This window comes from Gracilinanus agilis, chromosome 1 (assembly GCF_016433145.1).
Source record: "Gracilinanus agilis isolate LMUSP501 chromosome 1, AgileGrace, whole genome shotgun sequence".
Lineage (NCBI taxonomy): Eukaryota > Metazoa > Chordata > Mammalia > Didelphimorphia > Didelphidae > Gracilinanus > Gracilinanus agilis.
In genome coordinates this window covers 370,370,191-370,396,092 of record NC_058130.1, presented here as the reverse complement: position 1 = coordinate 370,396,092, position 25,902 = coordinate 370,370,191, and the positions used below count along the sequence as shown (strand labels likewise).

Sequence of the window (25,902 nt, the reverse complement as noted above, 5' to 3'; positions counted from 1 at the left end):
GCATCTAATCAATGAAATACTTTTTATGTATTAAATTACATTTAAATGTCTATTTGAATATGTGTAGTCATAAATGTATGTGGTGAGCATAATTTAAGGGTTTAAAATTTTTATTATCTTCTATTTGTTTTGATGTTTGCTTATTTCTGAAAGCTTTAGAATATCAAATCCCCAAACTTAAAAACAAAATGAAATTCCCCCAAAAACTCTTTTTAAGCCAGTTTTGCCAAAGATGGTTGACACAAAGCAAAGTCAGCATAGGAAAAGACAAATAATTAGCCTTATCTCTGTGGGCTGGCCAATTAAACAATCAGGTTATGGCCTCATTTCTTTTGTGATCAGAAATAGACTTAGAACAAAGTGTCTGTGGGACAAGCTATTCTGTCTGCTCCTTAGGTTAATCTGTTGCTGATGATCACCACTTGGGGACAGTTTAGTCTATGATGAGGGAATGGATCCCGTTGACATTAGGTCAACCAAAAAATCATGATCTTCTGGATGAAATATAAAGCTGACTTCCACTGATGTACAAACTTTAACAATTATTCTTGAGGAGGAGAGAATGGATAAAAGTAGGCCAATTGCATAGTTCATAATTCTGCTAAAAAATCTTCTCATAATACACATGATTTAATATCATTCTTTCAAGAATAAAATATTTTGTTTCAGTAACATCGATTCAGATGCTGATAGTTTTACATAGGTAATGTAGAGAATGATTTCTAAATAATACAGAAAGTTCTTACTTTTATCAAGAAAACCCAAATAATTTACAAAAACAATCTTTGACATAAACAAAATATCACTCAGTATGAAACAGTCCCATTTTTAAAAAGAATAAAAAAATTTAATTTAAAGACAAAAATTAAAACAGGGTAAATTGTAATCAATTTTCTGTTAAGAATTTTCATGGATAGTTACCAAGAACATGTCTACCTGGATGACCAAAGAAAATGCTCTGAAATATCAATTAATTTTAGGTAATTATACAAAACTCCCAAGTTTTGTGATTCCTTACATAAAAGCATTGAAGAGATAAAAATTATGCATCTTTAATTTTACAATGACTTTTCTGTATCTATGTAGCCTCATCTTACAAAAGACTATCTCACAGTTTATTTATGGGTATATGTTACAACCATTAAATACCTTTTAGGATTGTTTCTAAGAATTCTAGGATGAAATCTTGGGAAAGAATTGGAAATTAGAATGTACGCTTGCGTCAAAGAAATTACACAACACATTTTCTTGTGGAACAAAATAACAATGTGGTTTGCCATTGAATTTCTACATCCACTCTTGAGCATTCATGAAGAAAAATTTAGAAAAAAACCATTAATATATTCTCAAGTATAAACAAATTTAAATTTCACCCAATACTGGGTACATGGTACTTAAGTTTTATTTGATGCAATTATAAATTTGATTTCTCCATTTTCTACTTCATGCATATTAATTTCATTAAATGCTATTGAAACAGATAAAATATTGATACTGATATAGTCTGTGCTATTTTTACAATACAGTAAGGAGTTGAACAATTACATATGTACATGAGGGCAAGACAGAGAAAATAAGGTAATTATCCCAAGTTGCAACACATTTTTTTCTTATTTAAATGTTTTATTTTCTTTTAATTACATGTAAAAACAATTCTTGACATGTTTCCTTTTTTAATTTTGAGCTCCAAATTCTCTTCCTCTCTCCGAGTCAGTAAGCATTTTAATATAGATTATACATGTCATCAGTTTTATCACATTCAAGTAAACATCTTAATAATTTCCATAATCATAAAGATTTGCAAATAATAAACATAACACCCTAAACAACTGTTTTATCATGAATGCCTTAAACATATTTTTATTAATTTCCCTTTGGCTTTTATACAGGATAAAGTAAGTCTTCATCTTGTTTGCTGAAGGTAATTTTAAAAATGATATTTTCTTGAGTAGTCTTCGACTTGGTGAAATTTTTCATTTAAAATTTTTATATTTTTAAAAAATATTCTTCCATATTTACATGATTCATTTTCTTTTCTTCTCCTTTTCCCTCTCCTTCCCAGAGCTGACATAACTTGGTAAAACTTAAAGCAAAGAAGGAAATAGAAACTAGTGCCTTATTATGCAGTGGGAGACTACTTAAAAAATTTTTTTTTTACTAACCATTTGTTAGAAAAGAGGAAAACTCAGTTTTTTAGCTTGTTACATAAGAGTATTAAAAGGAAAAAAATATATGTGGCTGCTTGTTTCCATAGATTGTCTCTCCAGAATGAGTGAGCAAGTTTTCAAGTGTTAATCATTCTCTAAACTATTTCACTGTTTCCATGCCAGAGATATGAAAATATAAAGATGACCCAGCATGCTTGCAATGTGGTTATATACATTGCAAATACTATTATTTATCAAACTTGTTAATATTCCTAATGTAGACATTAATGTATTAATTAGATCCTGCCTCTTAGATTATTCCAAAAAGCACATATTGTCTTATTTTATATTTAAATTCAAATCCTTAAGTCACTCAACAAAAACCCACAAGACAGGTCACAGCCACATTTGGTAGTATCCTTGTAATTAGCCACTTTTTAAAAGCTGTTAGGAATGGATCCCTTCATCATTCTAAATGCCTGTATTGACAACTGTTTCATTATGATTCAGGAGAAAAAAATTAAAAGGGAACTGATGATTTTGTTTAATGTTTCATAACAATAGATCACAGATTCAGAGCTGGAATACCCTCACTTTAGAGCTTAGGAAGCTTAGGCTTAGAAACGTTATGTGACTTGCCATCACAAAGATATTAAGTGGCACGGCTTAATGGTGATAGAAAAATGTATTCATTCAGGTAAAATACTGTACTGAATTTTGTATTAAGATGTGAGTTCTTACTCAGGTTCAGCTACTTGTTTTCTGTGGCCTTGGGTAAATGTCTTCATCACTTTACATCTTAAGTTACCCTAACTATAAAATCAGACAGCTGGGATCAGTATAGTCTCTTCCAGGTCCAAGTCCTTGGAAAAATGCTTATTGTGTTCCTCCTCTTTACAAGATACCATGCCGTGAAAATATGACAATATATGTGCCTGCTTTTTTTGAGACAAGTGGCCTTTTGTTGATTATTTAATAAAAGACTTATTCCTCATTCTATGAATAAAAATAAGAGAATTGGACAGTAAATACCTACATGGAAATACATGCAAGTGACTCTCAAATGAAGAGCCAGAAACTGCAAGAACTGAGTTGGGTGTCTTGTTTATATTTTTAAGAAGTTTGACCAAGAACAGAAAATTCTACTAGCTTATTCTTATTTTCTCGAAGTCCAAATTTTCAAAAGTAGCTATCTGTATTGTGTCTTTTAAGCCAAGGCCCCCAGGCACAAAATTGATCATGACACTACCTATTTGAACATGCAGTACCACTGTACACAGACATAAATACATAAGACTCACTAATTGAAACAGATTCGGAATTTGTAATAATTACAACATGATTCAGCCTTAAGTTAATGTTTGCATTCTCTGCGGGGGGGAGGGGGGGAATGGGATTCTGAAATAAATGAAGAGATTAAAGAGATTTAGGAAAGGATTATAAGATGCCTCAACTCTTTTAAGCACTTTGGACTATCCATATATACAAAGGGCCAATCAGGAAGAAGTCTTACTTGGTCATTAAAGGAAGTCTGTAGGAGTTCTGCTTAATTACTAATTTTCATTATGTATTCATTCTTATAAGTAGTACAACCAACATTTCTCTTTGAAAATATTTTGTAGTTCAGACTTTTCTCTAAATTACACAGAGATTCCTTCCAATTAAGAGAAATCAATGAATCTCCATTGAATTTGTACATTACCCTGAAAATTAATGCCTTTAGATATTTTAGGAAGCATGCCACTGACAAACTTAATGAGGCTTTATTTATTGCATTGAGACAGCACACTGTTAGTATGACAAATTTAATGTATTTTTCCCAAGTGTATAACAACATCATGGAGCAGCTTAGGCACTGGAATCATTTGGCTAGCTCACTCCCTCATTAGTCAATCCATTGAGCTTGTCCATGAGCTTGGCCAGTTAAGATCATTTCTGTTGTCCTTAAAATGTAGCCTGTCTGAGCACTCTAAAAAACCTGCAACTTCACTTTATATTATTCAAGAAATGTGTTCTATTAATCCATGAACTTACCCAGAGTTTTTTCTAGGAGGGGGAAAAAGTTATACTAAGCAATGTTACTTTAAAAAAAATCAATTGACTGTAGGAATATTTTAGACTCTATAGAACAGCAATTTTTCTTCCTTGCAAATTATTTCACACTAAGTGGATATAAGTAAAAGGAATAGGGGAAAAGCACAGCATAAATAGATGAAAGAGAGTGTACACCAGTGATTACCATGCAGAGCTAAAAATGTTCTAAACTATGTCATTGTACAAATACTAAACACATCATTCACTTGGACTTAATGAACTAGTCCATTCAGTCAAACAGCTAGCTTGCCCAAGTTTTTGCTGTGAAATAACAATTGACGGGTTCTTTAAACAAAACTGATACAATCGATCAGTTGTGTGGGAAGAAACCCAAGTCTATTCAGTCTTGAGGGATTTCCAAACAACATAAATGCAGTGGCTTTGGCTGTGAGGCTCAGTGCTGGGAAGTGTAGCATCATGGAGAGGTGGCACTTTCACTCCAGTATTTGTTCATCTGCAATGTATGACTATAATTAACAAGCATTTGAAGTCAGGACTGTAACGATTTCTTTGTTCACTAATGTCAATAAACTTTTAAAAACATTGATCTAGTCTGTGTTGTATTCATTAATAATTTTGACAATTTGATTACCAAAACATCACCATTTCCTCTATTTTTTCCCTATAAATTAATATCGGCATTCATGCGTGCTTTTGTAAATTGCTGACCTCCTCCTTCTAATATGACAATACTGCCAGCATTAAGGTACAAGGAGTTCAAATATCCGGGATCTTTAATCACATTTATTCTAAAGCATTTATGCTTCAGCATGGATAACAATTTAAATAAGGCTTGGATTCAAATCTTGCCTCACACTCACTAGCTCAGTTATCATGGGAAGTATCAGTTTCTCAGTTGTAGAATGGGGATGATAATTCTTGCTCTATAGGGATATTGTGAGGAAAATGCTTTGCAAACCCTAAGGTGCTACATCAGTATTAGTGGCTATCATTACTACAAAATACCTTGCCTTGGATTTCATTTAGGTAATTGCCATGTACTATATTCTCATTTTAAAGAAACATTAGGATGAAGCAAGGTAGTAATGAGGCATACAAAGTATATTTGTCTTCTGGAAAACATTACACTAAAGTAGTTTTGCCAGTTGAAGTCAGCCAAAGCAACACGTTGATGCATTTTCAAGCTGGTACAGAAGGTCTGAGTGACAGGTGAAAATATCCATGTCTGCTGCCCACCTCCCTCATTCTACAAGGCAGAATAAAATGCTCAGTAACAGCACCATGTACCTCTGCCATCATCACCAAAGAGCTCCTTTGTGCTACCAACTCTACTTTGCAGTATTCATATTTGGGAGAAACCAAAGAGGAGAAAAGAGGTGTGGCCATAATAAAGTCAAAGTCAGTTATATACCTTACCTTCTTTCTTTGTCATGTTAAATATATTGCCGGAAATTTATACATGCCACCATTTGGGGATTAAACAAGCTAAATAGAAGAGGTAGTCTCCTCCTGCTTAACAGATTCAAGTTATTTACCAAGGACATAGTAAGCATTTGACAATTTTTTCTTTCAGTAATATTTTATTTTTTCCAATTACATGTAAAAACTATTTTTCACATCTGTTTTCTGACATTTTGCCAACTTCTCCCCCATCCTCCCTCCCTCCTTTTTCCCCTTCCTGAGACAGTAAGAACTTGATATAGATTTTGCATATGCAATCATAACCAATACTTATTGAATGACTGATAAAAGACTGCCTCTGGAGAATTATTTTAGTTTTCAGAGTGTTTAAGGCTAAATAACAGAACAAAATCCAAACTGTATTGCTATAAAGTTCCAAGAACTATAATGTTTTAACAACAGTGCATTTAAAGAGAGAGGAACTGACAGTTTTGTTGTCAGAAACATATGGACAAGACATATGTAAAATACAAAGAGTAAAAAATAAGCAAAATAAAACATTTCTCAAACATAATTTTAATATTAAAATCAAAGACCTTGGTGTTAAAAACATTATATAAACTCATCTTCCATTTGATTTGGAGTATATGGAATATGTAAATATTTGGAGATATAGATATGTAAAACAATGCAAATAAGATCTTTGACAAAACGATTTTAACCAACAAAAGAGCAAGAAAAAGTTTTGTTTTGATTTTTTAAGGAAGCACTTTTAAAAGAATTCATTTTTAAGGAAGCAAAGAAATGAACTACTTTATCCTCTTAAAAGTACACTGGTTCACAATGGATGCCATAACATCTGTCAGCCAAAGGAACTATACAGAGGTATATTGAATATATAACAAATAATTCCTTAGCTCCTTGGGGGCAGAAACTGTTTTGTCTCTTGTCTTTGTATTAACACAGTGTCTAGAACAAAGGAGGCACTTAATAAATGTTTACTAATAGACTGAATAGCTATTTAGATTAGTCACTGAAATTTAAAAGCCCTCATCAACTGGGAAAAAATAATACCTGGGGAACTATCCTAATAATCAACTGTGTGAGATATAGCAAATACATATAATGTGTTCAGTCACTGTCCTTTGGAGCAAGTCAGGGATGTGGGGAAATCACATATTAGAAGATATATTGGAGCAGTCATCTCTGATAGAAATGCTAGTTAACAAATCTAATATCCATCCAAAGAGCAGTCCAGGCTAGTCACATATGAAGTCCAAAATCTCTGGGTCTAAATGGTTCTAGGGAGTCCAAAATGATGGTCTTTGGATTTCAAATTCCTCCACATTAAAACTAGGGAACAATGTGGTCCAAAGTGAGAAGGTAAGAGATGGGAAATGACATACATTGACCTTAGTTTTGGAGTGACATGATATGAATCAAATTGATTTGTTTGTTTCCACATTTGTTTGTAGTAAGATTATAGGTAAAAAGGTAGTTTTAAAAGGAAATAGTCTATAATCTTTTACAGAAGGCATTGCTTTCCCAGTTGGGGATGGGAATGGGGCCTATATGATTTCACTGGTATGAAAAAATCTTAATTAACGAAACTCTCTACCAATGGATGTTGACACTTTCTATGCAACTTATGGCCTTAGAATGTTGCCTCGACCACTGAGAAGTTGGGTAACTTGAGTGGGGTCCCAAGATACAATATTTGTCAGAGGTAGGAACTGAACCCTGATCTTCCTGGCTTCAAGGTGAGTTCTCTGTCCAATACAACATGCTGCCTCTCTTTCTCAACTGAAAATAAATTTTCACTGTGTGATCCTTTAAGTCATAATTTTTCTAAATAGGCATTCTATATTTTATTAACTTTTAAAAATATTTCAATATTTTATTAAGATACATGGCAAAGGCTTTCCCTTTAATGATATCTTTGGTTTTTTGTTTCTTTAATGCACAAATATCTATTAAAGATTTTTGCTGGTATCTGTTCTATGTGTTCTTGGAAAACTAGCATAAAGCCAAGATTTTCATAAGACTGGGAAAAACCCTGCTGAGCAACATTATTTTTTAAAAAGTGTTAATATGTGCAAATCCAAACAGTAATAATACTTTTGCCTTTCACTAATAATGTGAAATAATCACAGCATGAAAAATGTCTGCAACTCTGGAATAAGTATATACTATTTATAAAATAATTTATCAAACACAGGGATGGTGTCATTTTTCTATTGCATAGTATCTAATTTTTTTAAAAAGCAACAACAAGAAAAACCATATAACCTTGAGAGAAAGCATAAACAAACTTGAAATGTGCAACTGTGAACACAGCTTCCCAGGATTCTTCATTATTAAATGATTTTTCTTTTGTTGGCTTGAAATTTCCTGAATTAAATAAAGCATTTTAAGTATGATTAATATGACATTTTCTTTGACAAGCAGTGTTACTACAGTGATTCTTTAACATTGATTATACAGTGCTTTAAGAGGTTGCAACTCATGAAATTTGCCCAAATGAAATCCCTAGACTAAATTCACAAATGATATTATATGAAAGAAAATATAAGCAGAATATAACCAGTAAAGAAACTAGAGAAAAAGTGGTGAAAAAGTTTTCAGAATAAATTTTACATTGCTCCCAACACCCAAAAAAAGGTATAAAGAGGAATAAGGAGTTTATATTATTGAGAATGTGAATGTGTCAAAACTTGGAAAAGCAACAGAAAACTTGGAGCACAATAAGATAAATCCAAAAACACTGCAGAATAATGTCAGCATTGTAACATACTGTGATTCACTTTTTTTTAAATTTTAAATTGTACCTTCTATCTTAGAATCAATACTAGCTATTTGTTCCAAGGAAGAAGAACAGTAAGGGACTAGGCAATTAGGGGTAAGTGAGTGGCCCAGAATCACAGAGCTAAGCCATGATTCATTTTTCAGGAAAGGCTATATTCTCTTCTATGAAGATAAGAATCCTTATTTATTTAGATTTTTGTCTAAAATTTGTGTTTCTCCTATATAATTTGTGTCAAAAATACAAACGTATATTATAAAATTCTAAGCCTTTTTATGAGGCAAAAAGTCTTGTATGTCCATGCTAGCCATGGTATAAATAGAAGCAAGTTATACCTTTAATTGGAGGAGAAATTCTCACTGACTTCACTCTTTCTGTGTCTGGTCCTGTGCTCATCCTTTTGTACCCCATTGTGATCTTCAGATTTTCTGTATGAAATATAAACACAGAAAGGAAGACAATCACCACATGCTTACTCTACCTAAAATATAGTAGGATCGATTATCACATCAGGACATCTTTTAATAGCAATAGATATTATTAAAGCATAATTGATACCTCCAAAAACTACTGCTTCTACCATGGAATGGAAGTGGACCAGGACCCTTGACAGCTATGACACTAGAGAAGAGCAGGTCATCCTAAGCTAAAGAGAAGCTTCTTGTAATGGCTTATTGACTTTTTGTTGACTGAGGACCAGATTATGCTCAATATCAGAAGGGTAGCTTCCAAAGTAGTTCATTTGGCCAAATGAAACAGAACATTTTGTTTCTGTCCAATGAATACCATGAAGGTATTCAATTTTATGAAGCACATAGAGAAGTTGATCTCCATGGCCCTCCTCTCTTAGGCTCAGAGTGGAATTGTTCTCCAAAGTGGCACAGATGAAATGTCGTCAAGAAAGAAATATGTTACAGGTACATCAATGGAGAAACCAACAGATATATATTTGGGGTTATTCCAGTAAGTTTGATATCCTCACTTATGAAGTGAAATATACTCCAAAAACTAGGTAGCCACAGCATTCCTGCAAATAGAAATTATATATCTTTCAAAGATAGTATAGAAAAGAGAAAAATGTAAAAGGGATTTTCTGGAGATATTTATCCTGTGTCCATTCTGAATATAGAAATATAACCATAATTAATGTTCTCTCCTAAGTATGGAGGAGATGAGTTCCTTAGGACTATCTATATCAGCCTGTGAAGACATAACATGTGCAGAGTGCAGAGCCTAGAACCCAGAGCCCACACTTGGGGGAGTTGCTCCGTTCCCCTCTATTCCCCCTCTTCCCAGCACCTGAGGCCATTTTTTGCATAGCCTACCCCTCTGTCCAGCTGCCCAAAGCAAGCACTTCCTCTCTTGGCTCTCTCTGGTAATGTGGGGCCTCACAAAAAGCTTGAATTTGCACTCTGAAAAGGTTCATAGTTGCTAGTCTAGATGATGAGTACACATCTATTTGAACTGATTGAATCAACTAGACATTATAGTGTTGTGAAGACATCTTTGGTGCAAATGATCAACATTTACTATGTTACTAATGATGTGTAATGACCAATGAGCTAAATGTCTATAGATTCACTAAAACAATTATTTTGAGAAAAATGGGAAAATTACCAATTTAATATTGTAATGCTATAATCTGAATCATTCTCAAAAGAATTATTTAAATTCACTCTTTTCTTGGTTCTTAGATTTTATACCTCTTGATACAATTTTTACAATTTTATAGAGGTCATGGACCTTTTGTTAATATTGACTGAAATTTATAAAGTAAAACTGAACTAGCACATATAAAAAATTATGAGAAATTATTTGTTTATTAAGAAAGAGTGAGTAAATATTTGGACCTATGGTTCTGTTCATGTCCATTTTGCATTCTTATTTGTTTCATGAGTTGACTTGAATAATAATTTCAATACATCACTTATAGGTTAACATTTTGGTGAAGAAATTCTAGTGAAGTAAAAGTCACATTAAATATTCACACTTTTTCTAGATTATATCATTTCTTATAATTTCATATTAAACTATATAATTATAAATTAACAAATACCAAGCTATACTTACAGATGTTCAGATTGTTCAAAATCTTTTCCGTCTTCTGTGTTAAAAAAAAAAGGATAATTTTAATCTTAGGATTATTTTAATGATTTTTTAATGATAATGCATGATTAGTTTTCTATAAATACGTTTCCCTCAAAGAAAGTAAAGAGAGTTAACAGTTAACATTTCAAATTACAAATTTAATAAAGAGTTATGATGTGATATTTTAATTTTCCAACAAAAAGAAGTAACAGTATTGACAAGAGTTGATATTCAAAAATTTTGTTTCTCATTAACTATTTAGACTCATGATTATATGCTACATATAAAATGTAAAAGTGATATAAAAATTCTTGATTCTCCTGAATCTTTTACTTAATCAAAAATATGTAACTTCAATAGACTGATGAATGACTATTTTTGTTTTGCAACATTATACTAAGGATTATTACAGAATTCATTAATATTCTATTGAATACATTTTTATATACTATATGATGTGTGGGGCTCATCTAAGGAAAATCAGGGCCAAGTAGAAACAGAAAGTATGCTACAAAACTAATACATACTAAACAGGTTAATATGGACAAAGGATAAGAGTATCAGCTTTATTGGTATGGAATACCAGTAACTGCTAGTATGAACTAAAAGGCTCTTGATGTTAATAATGGCCACTTCTGGCAGTAAGAGTATCTAAAACTTTACTGTGTGCTAATGAGTCATAATGAAGTATTTTGGAATAACATTCCTACCTGAGGGCATCCGTTTCTTTTTGGTGTACTGCTCATAGAGAAAAATGCCAGTGACTAAAATTATAACTTCAGCAGTTACTGCAAGAAATGGTTTAAGTGGCACCAGGTAGGTTAGCACTTTTAGGAGCTGCTTTCCTTCACTTTCTCCTAGAGGGAATATCGCTTGGCACCAGTACATTCCACTCTCTGTTGCTTTAAGATGCTTTATCTTTATCTTTGTTTCGTTAAGTGAGGATGGTAGAATTTCATATTTGTCTTTCACGTCAATGTCAATGGGAACCTAAGTGAGGAGACATTAAAATCATGTATAAAAATTATGTGGTTGGAATTTTTTGGTTTGGGTGATTGTTTTTAAATGGACCTACAATTCCATCTCTGTGAAGGGATTTCCAGTGGTGAATTTCCTCTACACCAAAGCAGATAGGTACCTGCTCGGCAGCATATCGATTAGATTGGTCTAGGACCTTGGGAGCTAAGTGGAAAATCAAGTATCATACAAATCCTCCTGACTCCAAATTCAGCTCTATTACTTTTGTCACAATGCCTCTCAGAAATATATCTATTTATATGCTATATAGGCAAGGTATTCCTAAAGAAAACATAGCATAGTAAAAGTCAAGACATAGCATCTATACCTTTAAAAGACAAGTGATCTGTCGAAGGTAGCTTTCACAGATTCACAACTTAGACATTGTCCTAGACTCCAAATTCTCTCTTCACCCATATATCTAATCAACCATTAAGTTTCATACTTTCTATCTTAAAAATATCCTTCATATCTGACCCCTTTCTCTCCATTCACCAAACTATCACTTTAGTTCAGACCCACATCACAACTTGACTACTGCAATAGCCTCATCATTGGGTTGTCCTGCCTCATGTCCCTCTTCACTCATCCTGCCTCCAGAGTAATTTTGCTCAAGTACAGATCTGATCCTGTTAGGTGGCTTCCTATCACCTCTAGAATAAAACAAATTCCTAATACGGTGCTTTGGACATAGTAGGCACTTAATTCTTGATTGCTATAGATAATGGTCTTTTTTGGTTTTGAAGAGTCAACAAGGAGATCCCATCTTTCACCTTCTGTTTCTGTAGTGTAAAATAAAAGTTTGGATTATATCAGAGATTCCTAACCTGATTTTTATCATGGATTCCTTCATCAGCTTGATGATGCCTAAGAACCTCTTTTTCAGAATGAATATTTCAAGTGAATAAAAAAATGTGAAAATATTATCAAAAAAACTAATTGTGGTAAAATTATATACATACATTTTATATACATACACACACACACACACACACACACACACACATATATATATATATATAAACACTTCAGAGATCACATTTAAAACCCTTGATAGTAGACAATTTTAAAATTTATGATCCCATAATTATTATGGGGAAATGGAAATATTGTAGAATTTAGAAGCAGGTCTATGCTCTTTAGTATTTTTAAGATATAAAAATGTAATCCTAGCACACAAGAGCAGCATCTGCAAAATGTTGGTCAGTCACTCTAAGCATGCCTCTGAAGGGGGAAAATCCACTGCCTCTCCTAATAGAAGAATTCTCCTTCATCAAGTAAATGTGATTTCTTTAGCATTCACTGGTAGAGTGGGAACAGAAAGGAGATGGGATATCATCTTGAGAATCAGAATGTTGGTGCACTTAAATCTGACTCTTTCTTTTTCTAGATTTTTTAATGAATATTTATTTCTTAATATTCCCTATGTTCTGTTTAGTTTCTGAAGGGATCTCATATTCAGATATTATCTAAGCCTATTACTTAATATAATATACATTATTTTACTGACAACTTTTATCTTACTATATGTCATGACTTAAATTAGAATCTCAATTAAAAATATTTCCAAGATCTGATTAAGACCTAATGCCCTGGTCTTTTATTATCTGTGAACAGATTACTCAAACTCATGTCCTCTTGGCAGCCATGAGTCATCTGGGGACCTCTCCAAGGACGCTACTCTTGGGACTAGATAGAACTAAAAGTATATTCTTGATTGTATATAAAAACACAATATAATTGCTTTATATTACTCTTTGTTTTACATTCAAACAATAATTTCTTAAGTACAGATATCCCTTTCAAATGATGGGGTTCAGGGGTGTGGTGCCCCCCATGATCTGGAAAATCAATGTAAAATTTTTTGGCCCTCCCTTATTACAAGAAGAAGTCTCAATTTTTTTTTCTTTTATTTTTATGGGGGTACTTTATTGTCAAATTTAAATTAGGTATTTGGCCATAGGCTATAAGTAGGTCAATGTGAACATTTCTTGTATTTGGCTTTTATGTTCTTTTTGCAAACTTTGAAATTTACTTATTTTAACTAGAAAAAATAAATCATGCATATCTCTGTCATCAAAACATGAAATATGTTGATATTATGTGATATTCTACATATATTTTATGCACTTCTGAGTTTCAAAACTTTTTCTATGTCATCTACTGCCCTTCATTTGTTGTCTGTGGCTTCTGCAGAGCTCCCCCAAAATTCCTATTTAATTTCTTATGCTGATCTATGATACATTGAAACCATAATAGGAAAAGCCATTATGTGGAAAGAATACCTGTATAAATTAGGCACCAGGCAATGTTCCATCTCTCTTTCATATCATATATACAAACACTTGGGAACTTGATCATAAAAGTTTAAATGTTAGGGAAACCCCATCAATCAATCAAAATCACTCAACTAAATGTTGACTGAAGCAAATATTTTATGGTTGTTACTCTTCTATGTTGGTGCATTAGTAGCAAGGTCAAGGCAATATGATACCCTAAACTCACACGTAAAGCACTCTACCAAAATAATTCCATTGGTACCAAATTCTCAATTTGTCACTGAGAACTTTTTCTTCTAATAGAATGGAGTCTCTTCCCTCAAGGACCTGAAGCAGGATCAGTCTTACTTGAGTTGAAATGTCCAACAAATGTGGAAGCTCAACACAGCTGTAAGGCAGTATTATTATCTGACAAATCCACTTGCCTTTGACAGGAATTTATTCTCACTCCTCAATTAGGTGTTACAGCAAGAGAAGAAAGAGAATATAATGGTGACATAGTCTACTGCTATTATGAAACAATGCGGAGATGCTTTGATGAGTCTTATTGATTATCTGTCTTTATAGTCAGCAATTGGGACAATTCACTCTTCTGGATTACTTCTCAGTTACTGGGAATTGATTTTCTTTGTCTTCCCTTGGACATTTGCCACCCCTAGGACATCTAGCCCTATTTAGCTAGTAAAGTCTACACATTTGACTTAAGAAGATAAATTGCATGTGTAGATTAAAAGAAAAAAACAGTTTAGGAAAATGTGATGTTTTTCTTTTTCAACCAATCTGAGTGATATCAAGACAACCTTAGTTAACCTATATTATATGACCTGCCATCTCAGAGAAAGGGGAGAAGGCAGGAGGAAGAGAACATGGATTGCAAAATGTCAAAAAATAATTCTTAAAAATTGTATCTACATGTAATTGGGAAATTTTTAATAAAATAAAGAGGGGGAAAAAAGATCATAGTTAAAATCTATCGTCAGATATATACTAGTTGTGTGATCTTAGGCAAGTCACCTAACCTCTGTCTGTTTCCTTATCCGTAGAGTAGGGTTAATAATAATAGTACCTACCTCCCAAGCTTATGAAGATCACAAGAGGTATTATTTGTAAAGTACTTAGCACAATACCTGGCACAGAGTAGGCACTTATTCCCTCCCTACCCTTTTCCCCTATTTTACAATGATAGTGAACCAGGGAAAAGGAAGAGTGAGAGTTTTCTTTCAAAGGTTGATTTATTTTGAACTGTGATTTTGCTGTAGTTGGGAACTCCCATTGAGGAATCTTTCTTTTTCTCTCAACAAAGATCTTTCACAGCTCTAGAACTCATTGTATTAGACATTCACTGCTGCACTGAGAGATGAAGTGACTTATCCAACCTCCCAGAGCCAGTATGTGTCAGAGAGAGGACCTGAACACAGGTCTTCTCGATTTAGAGGCTAATTCTTTATCCACTTTGCACACTACCTTAGCAACTTGGGAATAAGGCCTCTTTCCTCAAAGAAATATCTCTCCAGATCACCAATTATAAACACAAAGGCAAATGAATTGTGCTCTCCTTTCTAAGAGATAAAATAAATCAATAATTTTATTTTAAAATCGGTTTTATGCCTTATTAAGAATGACTTCTGAATTCTGACTAGGCAGATGACAACATATTTATCATCAATACTGTTTGTGTTTTCTAAGGATACTAAAGGTGAATAGCAGGGTACTTTCAGGAGTTTGAATGAACCTAAAGTAAAGTCTTGGGTATATTATTAATAATGCAATAAAAACTTTCATTTATTTTTTTTCTTTCATCAGAAAAATTAAATCTTACCTTTTCACTTCCATTACTGGAATACCAGATCCACTCTAAAGGGACATATGTTTTAGTGTTACAGTATAAAACAACAGAATCCCGTTCATAATTCACCAATGGTTTTTCTTTTGTATAAACTCCAGGAACTAAGGAATAATAAGAGAAATGCAAAATTAGCAAAAATAAATTTAAATGAAATGCAAATTTAAGTATGTTTAAATATTTCTTTAAAAATTTATTTCCTGGGGGCAGCTGGGTAGTTCAGTGGATTGAGAGCCAGGCCTAGAGACAGGAGGTCCTGGGTTCAATTCTGACCTCAAACACATCCCAGCTGTGTGACCCTGGGCAAGTCACTTGACCCCCATTGCCTACCCTTACCACTCTTCTGCCTTGAAGCCAAAACATAGTATTGACTCCAAGACAGAAGGTAAGGGTTTAAAAAATTTGTTTTTTATTTCCTGGGGGCAGCTGGGTGGCTCAGTGGTTTGAGAGCCAGGCCTAGAAATGAGAGATCCTAGGTTCAAACCTGGCATCAGACACTTCCTAGCTATGTGACCTTGTGAAAGTCACTTAACCCCCATTGCCTAGCCCTTACCACTCTTCTGCCTTGGAGCCAATGTACAGTACTGATTCTAAGACAGAAGGTAAGGGTTTAAAAGAAAAAGTTATTTCCTCACATTTCTAATTGTGTAATGATTCATAATGTGATATTAGTTGCTATTTATTTCCCTGCAGTTAGTAGCACAATGTCAGAAGAGATGAAACGCTTATCTGTTTCAGTTTAACCTAGCAAGTTCATAAACCTCATCAATGTTGTTCAAGAACAACTCAATAGAATAGTTTCACAACAACATTAGTAAGCACTATATATCAGAAGTAATGGAAATTTAAGAACAATGACTAATGAAGTGACCAATCATTTTTAATTCTGATGATAAATCATGCTTTCTATGTTTTAACTAAAAGATGGTGTTACAGAATGAGGCATACATTTATAAACCCTGACCACATGAAGATTGTATGTATGCATAACTATACTGACTTGTTTTTTTGTTTTTTTGTTTTTTTTAAAAATTTTAAACCCATAACTTCTGTGTATTGACTTATAGGTGGAAGATTGGTAAGGGTAGGCAATGGGGGTCAAGTGACTTGCCCAGGGTCACACAGCTGGGAAGTGTCTGAGGCTGGATTTGAACTTAGGACCTCCCGTCTCTAGGCCTGGCTCTCAATCCACTGAGCTACCCAGCTGCCCCTGTATACTGACTTGTTTTAACGAAAGATTTTTGGGTAGAGAAAGAATTAGGAGGGAGTAGAGGGAAAATTATAATAGGATGGTAAAAAAGAGGGAGAGGAAAAAGAACTTAGTGAATCATCACAAACACACATATAAGAGAGAAAAGGGAAGTCCAGAAGAGTTCACAGAGAAGTAGGGGAGGATTAGCTCTACTGGATTAAATTTGAAATATACAAAACACTCCTTTTTTCTATTCTATGAATAGGTAAATGTGTCAAATTAATGATAATTAAAAGAAATCTGATAAAAAAGAAAGCAATGGAGAGTCAAGAATTTTGACACTAGGAATTTTTCAAAATGAACAGATTACAATGAAACCAGGGTTTCTAAATCCATCCTAATATCTCCAAGCTATCTGATAAGAAGACTGAAACAGGGATGTTGATGTTTTGGTAAATGCTTGACAATTGGCTTTATGGGGGGGGTGGGGGGCAATAATTAGAAAACTTTTATGTTTAATTTCCACTATTAATATCTCCTCTATTACTTTCATAACTTCAAGAAATCAGCAAAATAAATCAAGCCTTGATTTGTAGCACCTACCTATTTTGAAGGTGTAAATGATCACAATGAATATTTAAACAACTAGCCTTCAAGATGAAATGAGTCCAGCATAGTACTAGAAGGAGAATAAATAGCCAGGAGAAATCAGCAGGACTCTAAGGAGTCAGTAGTCTTCCCAGTGTGTCTGTATTTGTGTGTCCCACTAGGATGAGATTTATGTAGTGGGTTGTACAATGGTTTTTAAGGAATACAGAGGCAATGGGTAGTGATAGGGTTTCACAAAGAAGAAACAACTATACCTATAGATAGTTCCTTCTAATATAATTCCCTATTCTTTAATATGCCTATACCAAGAATGTGGAACCCTGATGTGACCACACCATAGAATATGGTTTTGTTCATACCCAGAAGGTATGATTTTTAAGGATCTCTCTCTCTCTCTCTCTGTCTCTGTCTCTCTCTCTCTCTCTCTCTCTGTCTCTCTCTCAACTGATAGGATCCATAGTAGAAGAAAAACACTGGTGGCTCTAGCTACAAAATTGAAATGAAGTAGTATTTAGGGTAGAAAGGGCTTTATTAGCTCTCTTTTCACAATGTTTTCTTACCTGATAAAAGAGGCATTTAGAGCAACTTGCTATGTGTCACAGAACAGAAGAAATTAGATTTAGTGTAGAAAAGCCAATGTGCACATCCATCTCAGTGAAGATTCCAACGTGAAAGGAGGGAAGAAAATCACTCAGGCAAAGACCAGAGGCCACAGAACTGAGTGCTGAGCTTGCACTTTCAGTTCAAGGAGCAATGAAAAGAATCAATCATAACATCATAGGATCAGAGACTTAGAACTATCTGTAAGAGACTTTTGATATCCACTACCAAAGAAGGAACTGATGGAACCTGAATACAGATTAAAGTATACCATTTTTCACCTTATTTCTGCCATGAATTCATCTCTCATGTAAACAATGTGACTTCTTTCACAACATGATGAATGGAAATATGTATTATATGACAACACATGTATGACCTAACAAATTACTTACCATCTTGGGAAGGGGGAGGGAAGAAAATATAGATTGCAAAATGTCAGAAAACAATTATTTAAAATTGTATCAACATGTAAAAAAAAAAAGAAACATTTGAGGCCATCCAGTGCAATACTCTCATTTTGCAGTTAAGGAAACTGAGGCCCAGAGAAACTAAGTGACTTGCCCAAAGTCATAGATGTAGCAATTGGTGGGGCCAGGAATCTAATATAGGACCTTTGCCTCCAAATCCAGTGTTCTTTCCACTATAACATCAGGATCAGGAAGTGAATCCAAGAAGATTGCCATGACAATTAATTATATAGCAGACAAGAAAAACTCATTTGTCAATCTGGATTTATTGAGCATTCACTACATGGGAGGCTGAACAAGAAGCTGGCTGAAAAAAAGCTTATTCTGATGACATTTGCACAGTAGCTAGAACGTTTCCGCCCTAACCCATGTAAGTTTAAATGAGACCTTTCCAAATCAAGGCATTCCACGCATGGCTGGTCCATTGCAATAAAAAGGAGTCAGCATGACAAAAGCTAGAGTGGGTCTCAATATGACCATAGAATAGAAGGAAAAAAAAAAAAGACTATAGACCCATTCTGACTATCTCTCATAACCAAAAATAAAAAAGGTCAACATGTACCTCCTGTGAAGGCTAAATTTTAAATCAGAGTAAATTTCCAATATACAACATTTCTCTCAAATCATCTTATTTAATTAAAAGGGAACATATTGTGGCATGTAATGGAAAAAGATACTTCTCTTACATAATTGCCCTGACCCACTTTTGAGAAAGTTATTTGTGTAGGCTCAGCTTAATTTTCTTCTGCAGCTGGCTGTCCATCAGCTAAAAAAAAAATGATTAGTCCTGTAGATGGGGGCAACCTGTCCAACTAACACTGGAAGCAGCTTCATGGTCCAAGTGCACAATGTGGCTGATCTGGTACTGGTAATAAAACTCTCCAGAGAATATGGGTCAGAGTAATAGGTTTTGATTTATTTTTAAGAAACGAAAACTAGGTACTTAAAGGTCAAGTATGCTTAAGGCCAGCATTAGGATGAATCTCAAAGCAGCTGCAATTATGATGTATTTAATGGAGATAAAAAGTCTTGGGTCACAATGCTCCTGTTTTTGAACAGGGTATGTAGGGGAGCCTACATCCTCATCCAGAAACTACATGGCACCTTTTGATCTAAAACTCATCCCTTGACTCATTAGCAGCTGCAGGTTCAGAATGTACACCTTGGTTATCGTTCACTTTCTGGCATCCAGATATTCTGCTGACAGCCAAATGCCAAAAGGCAGCAGCTTTTTTGGCATCGTACTAATCAGCTACGTAGAGGCCATTTTATAATCTCATAGTAATAAATCATCTCTGTCTTGCACAGAGACAATGACATTGTTGCTGAATTGTTCCAAGGGTTCAGCCTTGTGCACTTGTATTTGACTTAGCACTCAGTAGAGACTTCCTTTGTCCTATTTAAAACTAAAGCTTCAATAGACTTTCAGCTATGTCCCAAGCCCAACTCTTCCAGCAAAAGATGTTAAGACCTCTTCTTAGTAGAAATGAAGAGCCACATCTAATGACTGTGAAGTAATAGGAAGATTGAGTAGTTATAAAATATTTTTGCCTTGAAGGTCTGCTTAGATAACTGCAATATGGATCATTCAGTGAAAGCTTTTAAATTGTATTCTGATGAAATTAATTGTTTCTTCAGGCAATATTCATTTTCAAATGAATTGTAGGGCAGAATTCTCTCTTAGGAAAGAAGAGCTAGAGGAACACATTTATTAACTTTACAAATACCTCCAGGATAAGGGGTATGCTTACAGTTGCATTCAAGTTAAATGCATGTTAAAAACTATCAAGCCCATTTGAAATGTTTCCATCTAAATTCGAGAAAGGAAAAAAAAGAAACATTGCTAAAACTCAGGTATCCTTTTATCTAAAAACAACAACTAACAAATCAAAGCAGAAAAGTAATTAAATGGTACCCACTGATTCATACACACACAAATATGTATTCCCATATACATGTATACATAAATATACATATATAAAGAAATATATAGACATAACTTATAGAAAAACATAATAAAGAAAATACTAGAAGGGAAAAATTAAAGATTAAAAGAGGGGTGAATTAGCAATTAAGAAAAGTATCACCTTGAATTATACTACATTGTGAATTAGAAAGTAGCCCTGTCAAAGCTATATTTCTACTTTGAAAAATGGGACTCTTTCATTAGAAGAGCAAGCCTAAATAAGAAAAAAATAGATTATGTCTAAATACTTTCTAAGCCTTTGTTTTATTTATCTCTTGATTTGAACATATTGTTTAATCCATGAAATGTGATTTGAACAAGTGGCCCAAGGTAGTATATCCATCAAAAACATGTATGAAATAGACACATGCTGTGCGTCTAACAAAATTCCAAATGGAGGGAGAAGAGTAAAAGTGGAAGGGAAAAGGGAAAAAAAATACAAGGTAAGAATGTGAGTCTTTAGAGACATACTCTACACAAATTAATTTAGAATACTTAAAAGTAGGCTACTAACAAGTATAAAATGAAAAACAGCATGAATGTGTAGATGTTAGGATAACAGAGAAATGTGTCTAGAAGAGCTCAATTTTTAATCATGATCATCAAAAAGCAATGAGTTGTGGCTACTGACTAGGAACTTGAAGGAAACTGAAAGAAATTATCTCTCAAGTTGCTATGTAACTGAAAAATGATACAAGTCTTTAATAGTTAAGGCTTTTTTTATAGCTAACCTAACCCAGATAATGTTGTTTTCATGATATCATGGTATAGCTATGAAAATATATCACTCAAAATACTTATTTTTGCCAGGAAAATTCTATATCTCAGAAACTTATCTGTTTTTGATAAGTGATTCTTATTTTCACAAGCATTTTAGAAACAGGAAAAATGTTCATGAGGATGGAGGCTCTAGAAATGGGCTTGCCTGAGGGCTATTTGATGAGCAAGATTTCAATTTTCTTACGTAGCACATTTTTTGAAAAAGAGGTTCAAAAATCCAGTTGCTTTAAGGAATTACTAGTGTGAAAATTCTCTCCATCACTACAAGTGTTCAACTGTTCTTCAAGAGTTCTTAGTGTTCTAAGAAGCTTAGTGACTTGTCCATTTTTACACAGACAGGATATGTCAAAAATGGAAGTTGAATCTAGATAATCTGGACCTTAAGGCAAGTCCCTTATCAGTTTGCGTCATACTCATACCCAACATGGTAGATACATACCAAATGCATTATTTGTGGTCTATACCTAAATATTTGCTTATACATGTGGATCCATATATAAATGTTTTGTTTTTATGTCAAATGTTAGATTCTATTGTTTGCAGTGTTTATTCATTAGAAATGTAACAGAACTATGAAGTTTTATAATTCAGAGACCATAATACTAACATTGTTAAGTTCTCAGTACTGACCTTCTAGGTTAAATATGCCCTTTTGAACATTTTCTTCTTGAATAATACAAGAGTAGCTTCCCATATGCATTCTATCAGTGATCATCAACCTAGAGAGAATTGAAGTTATTATGTTTGTGCCTTTATATTTTTGAAGAAGGAAAAATGAAAAGATTTAGGCACTGAAAACAATCTTGATCAACATAAAAACACTAGAATGAAAAGAAATAATATTCAACTAATTCATGCTCATAGAAGTAAAAAGTCAAACTTATGAATTACTTACCTGATGTAAGTTTGCAAGATATTTCCAATTATTTGGACATTACTTGTTTTATTGATCACATCATTTCCTTTTTTCCAAACTGCATGCACTGAATGTGGTTTCTGGATGGTACTGAAGTTACATTTTAGTTCAATGTTAGCAGAGTTTCCTACAGTTACATTTTTTTCCACTGTTCCTATTAATTTAAGAAGACAAAGACTAAAATTAAGAATTAAACATTTGTAGCAGATTCAAAATATTTAGTGTAATTTTGTTTGATTCACTTTGTCAGATTTGAAGGAAAAAATATTAATAGAATACATATATTCCATAATCCTATTGTACTTATGCATTCTCAAGTAGGAGATAAGCTCTCTAAAGATAAGGACTATGATTTTTTTTTTGTTGTCTTCCTTGTTCAGTAATTTTCAATCATGTCTGACTCTCCATAACTCCATTTGGGGCTTTCTTGGCAGAGATACTAGAATGGTATATCATTTTCTTCTCTAGCTCATTTTAGAGAAGAGGAAACTGTGGCAAATGGGGCTAAATGACGTGCCCAGGATCACATAGTTACTAAGTGTCTGAAAATAAATTTGATCCCGGGCACACTATCCATTGTGCCACCTGCCTGCCCCAGCTTTATATTCTACTTTATATCCGTAGCATAATACTTGACACAAAGAAGGTGTTCTGATAAATATTTCTGATTGTTGAAGAATGGTCTCAAAGTTTGTTAATAGAGTAGCATAAAAATTTTAGCTTTAGAAGTTAAAGAAGTCTATTTTTATAATATTAATTTCATTTGTAAAATGAAGATAATCTCTATTTTAACTACTTTATAGAGTTGTTGGGAAGCTTAGGTGAAATAATATATGAAAAGTGCTTTGTAAATATGATTTTTTGAAAAGTCAGCTATTACTTCTTAATACTAAGAAGTTTGAAGCAGAAAATTTACATGGAGCTACAGAAGAACTCATTTTTATGGTCACTATGGATGGAGTAGTGATTGGAAAGTTTCCCTCAGAATCAGGAAGATCAGGGTTTAAGGTCTTTCTCCAGCAGAGTGTGGACACCTGGCAAGACACTTGACTTTTCAGAAGGAGCTGATTTGTACTAGATAATAGGAATGTCTTCAATCAAGAGTTCCCATTATTAATGAAATCCCCATCCTTACTGTTAAGTCAGGTCCTAAGGGTATCCTATTATCAATCACATAATTTGTTCTTACATAGCTTCCTGAGACTTCCCATAATTCTCTATAAGACTCTCAATACTCTAAAACAGTAATGGGCAAACTTTAAAACTTTAAAGTTTTTAAAGAGGGGGCCAAAGGAAAGAAAATGCTCATCTGTCAGTCTGTTTTTAAGGCAACTCTTTCGAAGTTTCATTGTATTGTATCCTACTCATAGTATTTGTCAGATTAGGAATAATGTCTTGTGCTGGAGAGAACATTTCAGGGGGCAGCATCTGGCCTGAGGGCCGTAGTTTGCCCATCCCTGCTCTAGTACACTTTTGATTTTTTCCCCCAACAAATGAATAGATTACATCAAGGGCAAGATGTGTGGAAAAGCTCAACAGCAACTAGCTTTTGTCTAATAGTTTATTATGCCATCACTTGTCATTACATTTAAAAATTTAGAGTAAAAAAATGCTTTTCTGAGAAGCAACCAGGTGTAAAGTTTGAAAAAAAATATGCACTATAGTCTGAAATGCTTTGTGAGCAAATGCTTGAAATAATTGCTTGTACAATTCAAAAACAGCTGAGTTAAATGCCCTGCTTTAAAGCAGAAAGCCTTTGAATATAGAATAATGGAATCTAGAAATTTTCAAACAGCAAGGAAAAATTTTATAAAACTATAATCAATTGAAAATGTAGTGCAGGGGGGCTGCTAGGTGGCCCAATGAATAAAGAGCCAGACCTGGAGATAGGAGGTCCTGAGTTCAAATCTGATCTGAAATACTTCCTAGCTGTGTTACCCTGGGCAAGGCACTTAATTGCCTATTTTTTACTGCTCTTCTGCATTGGAACCATTATTTGGTATTGATGCTAAGAAGGAAATAAAGGGTTTAAAAAAATGTAGTTCAGGTAGAAAGAGTTTTGTATACCATTAAATATTCTAGGGTACCTGAAATATCCTCTGCTCCCTTTTGGGAATACTAAATATTGTTTCCAAGGTAGAAGGGTGATAAGGGCTAGGCAATGGGAGTTAAGTGACTTGCCGAGGCTCACCCAACTGAGGCCAGATTTGAACTCAGGATCTCTCTCATCTTCAGGCCTGGCTCTCAATCCACTAAGCCCCACTGCCCTGGAAGATAAAGATTTTTTTTTATGCAGTGCAGGTAGAAATAGTTTTGAATACCATTAGATATTCTAGGACACCTGAAATATTCTTTACTCCCTTTTGTGTTGTCATCCATCCTTTAGTCTCATTTCAATTTAACCAACATTAATGTTAAGACCGGAGCCTTGGATATGGGGATGGAGGGAGGAAAAATGAGACTAGTCTTGCTTTCAAGTAACTTATATATAATTGGGAAGTAATCAATAAATGTGGACAAAATATATAGAGAATAATACAAAGTTATTTCAAGAAGAACACATTAACAACTGCATGAATTGGCAAAGGCTGCTTAGAGGAACTGGCACTTAATCTGTGTCTTAAAGGAAAGTTTGAATAATCTGAAGGATGTAAAGAATTAAGTCATCTGACTTCTGCTCAGCAGAAATACAAACCAAAGAAAATGTTGAACACTTACTGTGTGCTAAGTATTAGGTTATGGATATAAATGGAAATATCTTCAAAGAGTTTACGATCTAGCTGAAAAATGAAACTTTTGAAACTATGAAATTATTGAGTAATTTAAATTATAATTGTATTAAATTTAGTACTACAAATTAGCCACAAAATCATACAAGAACTGAAAAAGGTAAATTACTTCTAAAAAAAGAAGTGTGTCATGCAATAAAAAGTCCTATATTTGAAGTGAAAAGACCAAGTTTTTAAATCCTGCTTCATTTTCATGATGACTAGGAAACCTTGTACAAATTACAGAACCTCCTGGAAGCTTAGTTTCCTTCCTTGTAAAATGGGGCTGATGATACATCGACTTCTTACCTTACAGTGTCATTGAGAGGATCCATTTGGATAATGTGTATAAAATATGTTAGCTATTGTTGCTATAGTAATTCTGAGAGAATTATGAGCACAGAATTCACCCCTGGATATGAGATTTAAGTTGAGCCTTGAAGGATGAATAGAATTTGGAAAAGTAAAGGGGAGGGGAGCATTCAAGGTAAAGGGTACATTTTTTCTAGAGACACAGCAACCACTGCTATTAGGCAACTTGTGAGGAATTAAGTAGAACACTAAACATCTGTTCATCAAAAGCAATAGGAAAGGGGATGCCAGCAATTAAAAAAAAAGATTCTATCATCATCTCTCTTTTCAAATTTCCTTTCCCAATCCTCTCCTTTTTTAATTCCAACAGGAAATTAAGTTTTCAGTGATATTCTAAAGGAAGATTAAAAAATATACTTCTAATTTTTCTCCAACAATAATATCCCTGTATCTAGAACATTCTCACTCCAATGTCTATCCTCTTTAAAGGAATTACAGTGTTCTGAATAATGCAATACTCAGTCAAGCAATGAAATCAAACATTCAAGAAATATGACTATAAGACTGAAAGAAGAAAAGATTCTGAGAATAGAAATGGTTATTTTGTAAAATTTGGAAACACAAACCCTAATTGTTATAGGAAAATTGTAGATTAG

The 25,902-nt window shown here is 33.7% G+C and overlaps 1 protein-coding gene across 1 annotated transcript in view; it reads right to left on the bottom strand.

Annotated features, from left to right (window-relative positions):
• Positions 1-7,966: 7,966 nt before the first annotated feature.
• EMB (embigin) overlaps positions 7,967-25,902 on the bottom strand; it is a 43,019-nt gene continuing 25,083 nt past the window's right edge. Inside the window, exons 4-10 of the mRNA XM_044657750.1 lie at positions 22,146-22,314; positions 21,881-21,969; positions 15,610-15,737; positions 11,205-11,484; positions 10,477-10,510; positions 8,742-8,834; positions 7,967-7,994 (exon numbers count right to left, since the gene is read on the bottom strand). Of these exons, the coding sequence (XP_044513685.1) occupies positions 8,744-8,834; positions 10,477-10,510; positions 11,205-11,484; positions 15,610-15,737; positions 21,881-21,969; positions 22,146-22,314 (791 nt within the window). The 3' untranslated portion in view covers positions 7,967-7,994; positions 8,742-8,743. The remainder of the gene's footprint in view (positions 7,995-8,741; positions 8,835-10,476; positions 10,511-11,204; positions 11,485-15,609; positions 15,738-21,880; positions 21,970-22,145; positions 22,315-25,902) is intronic.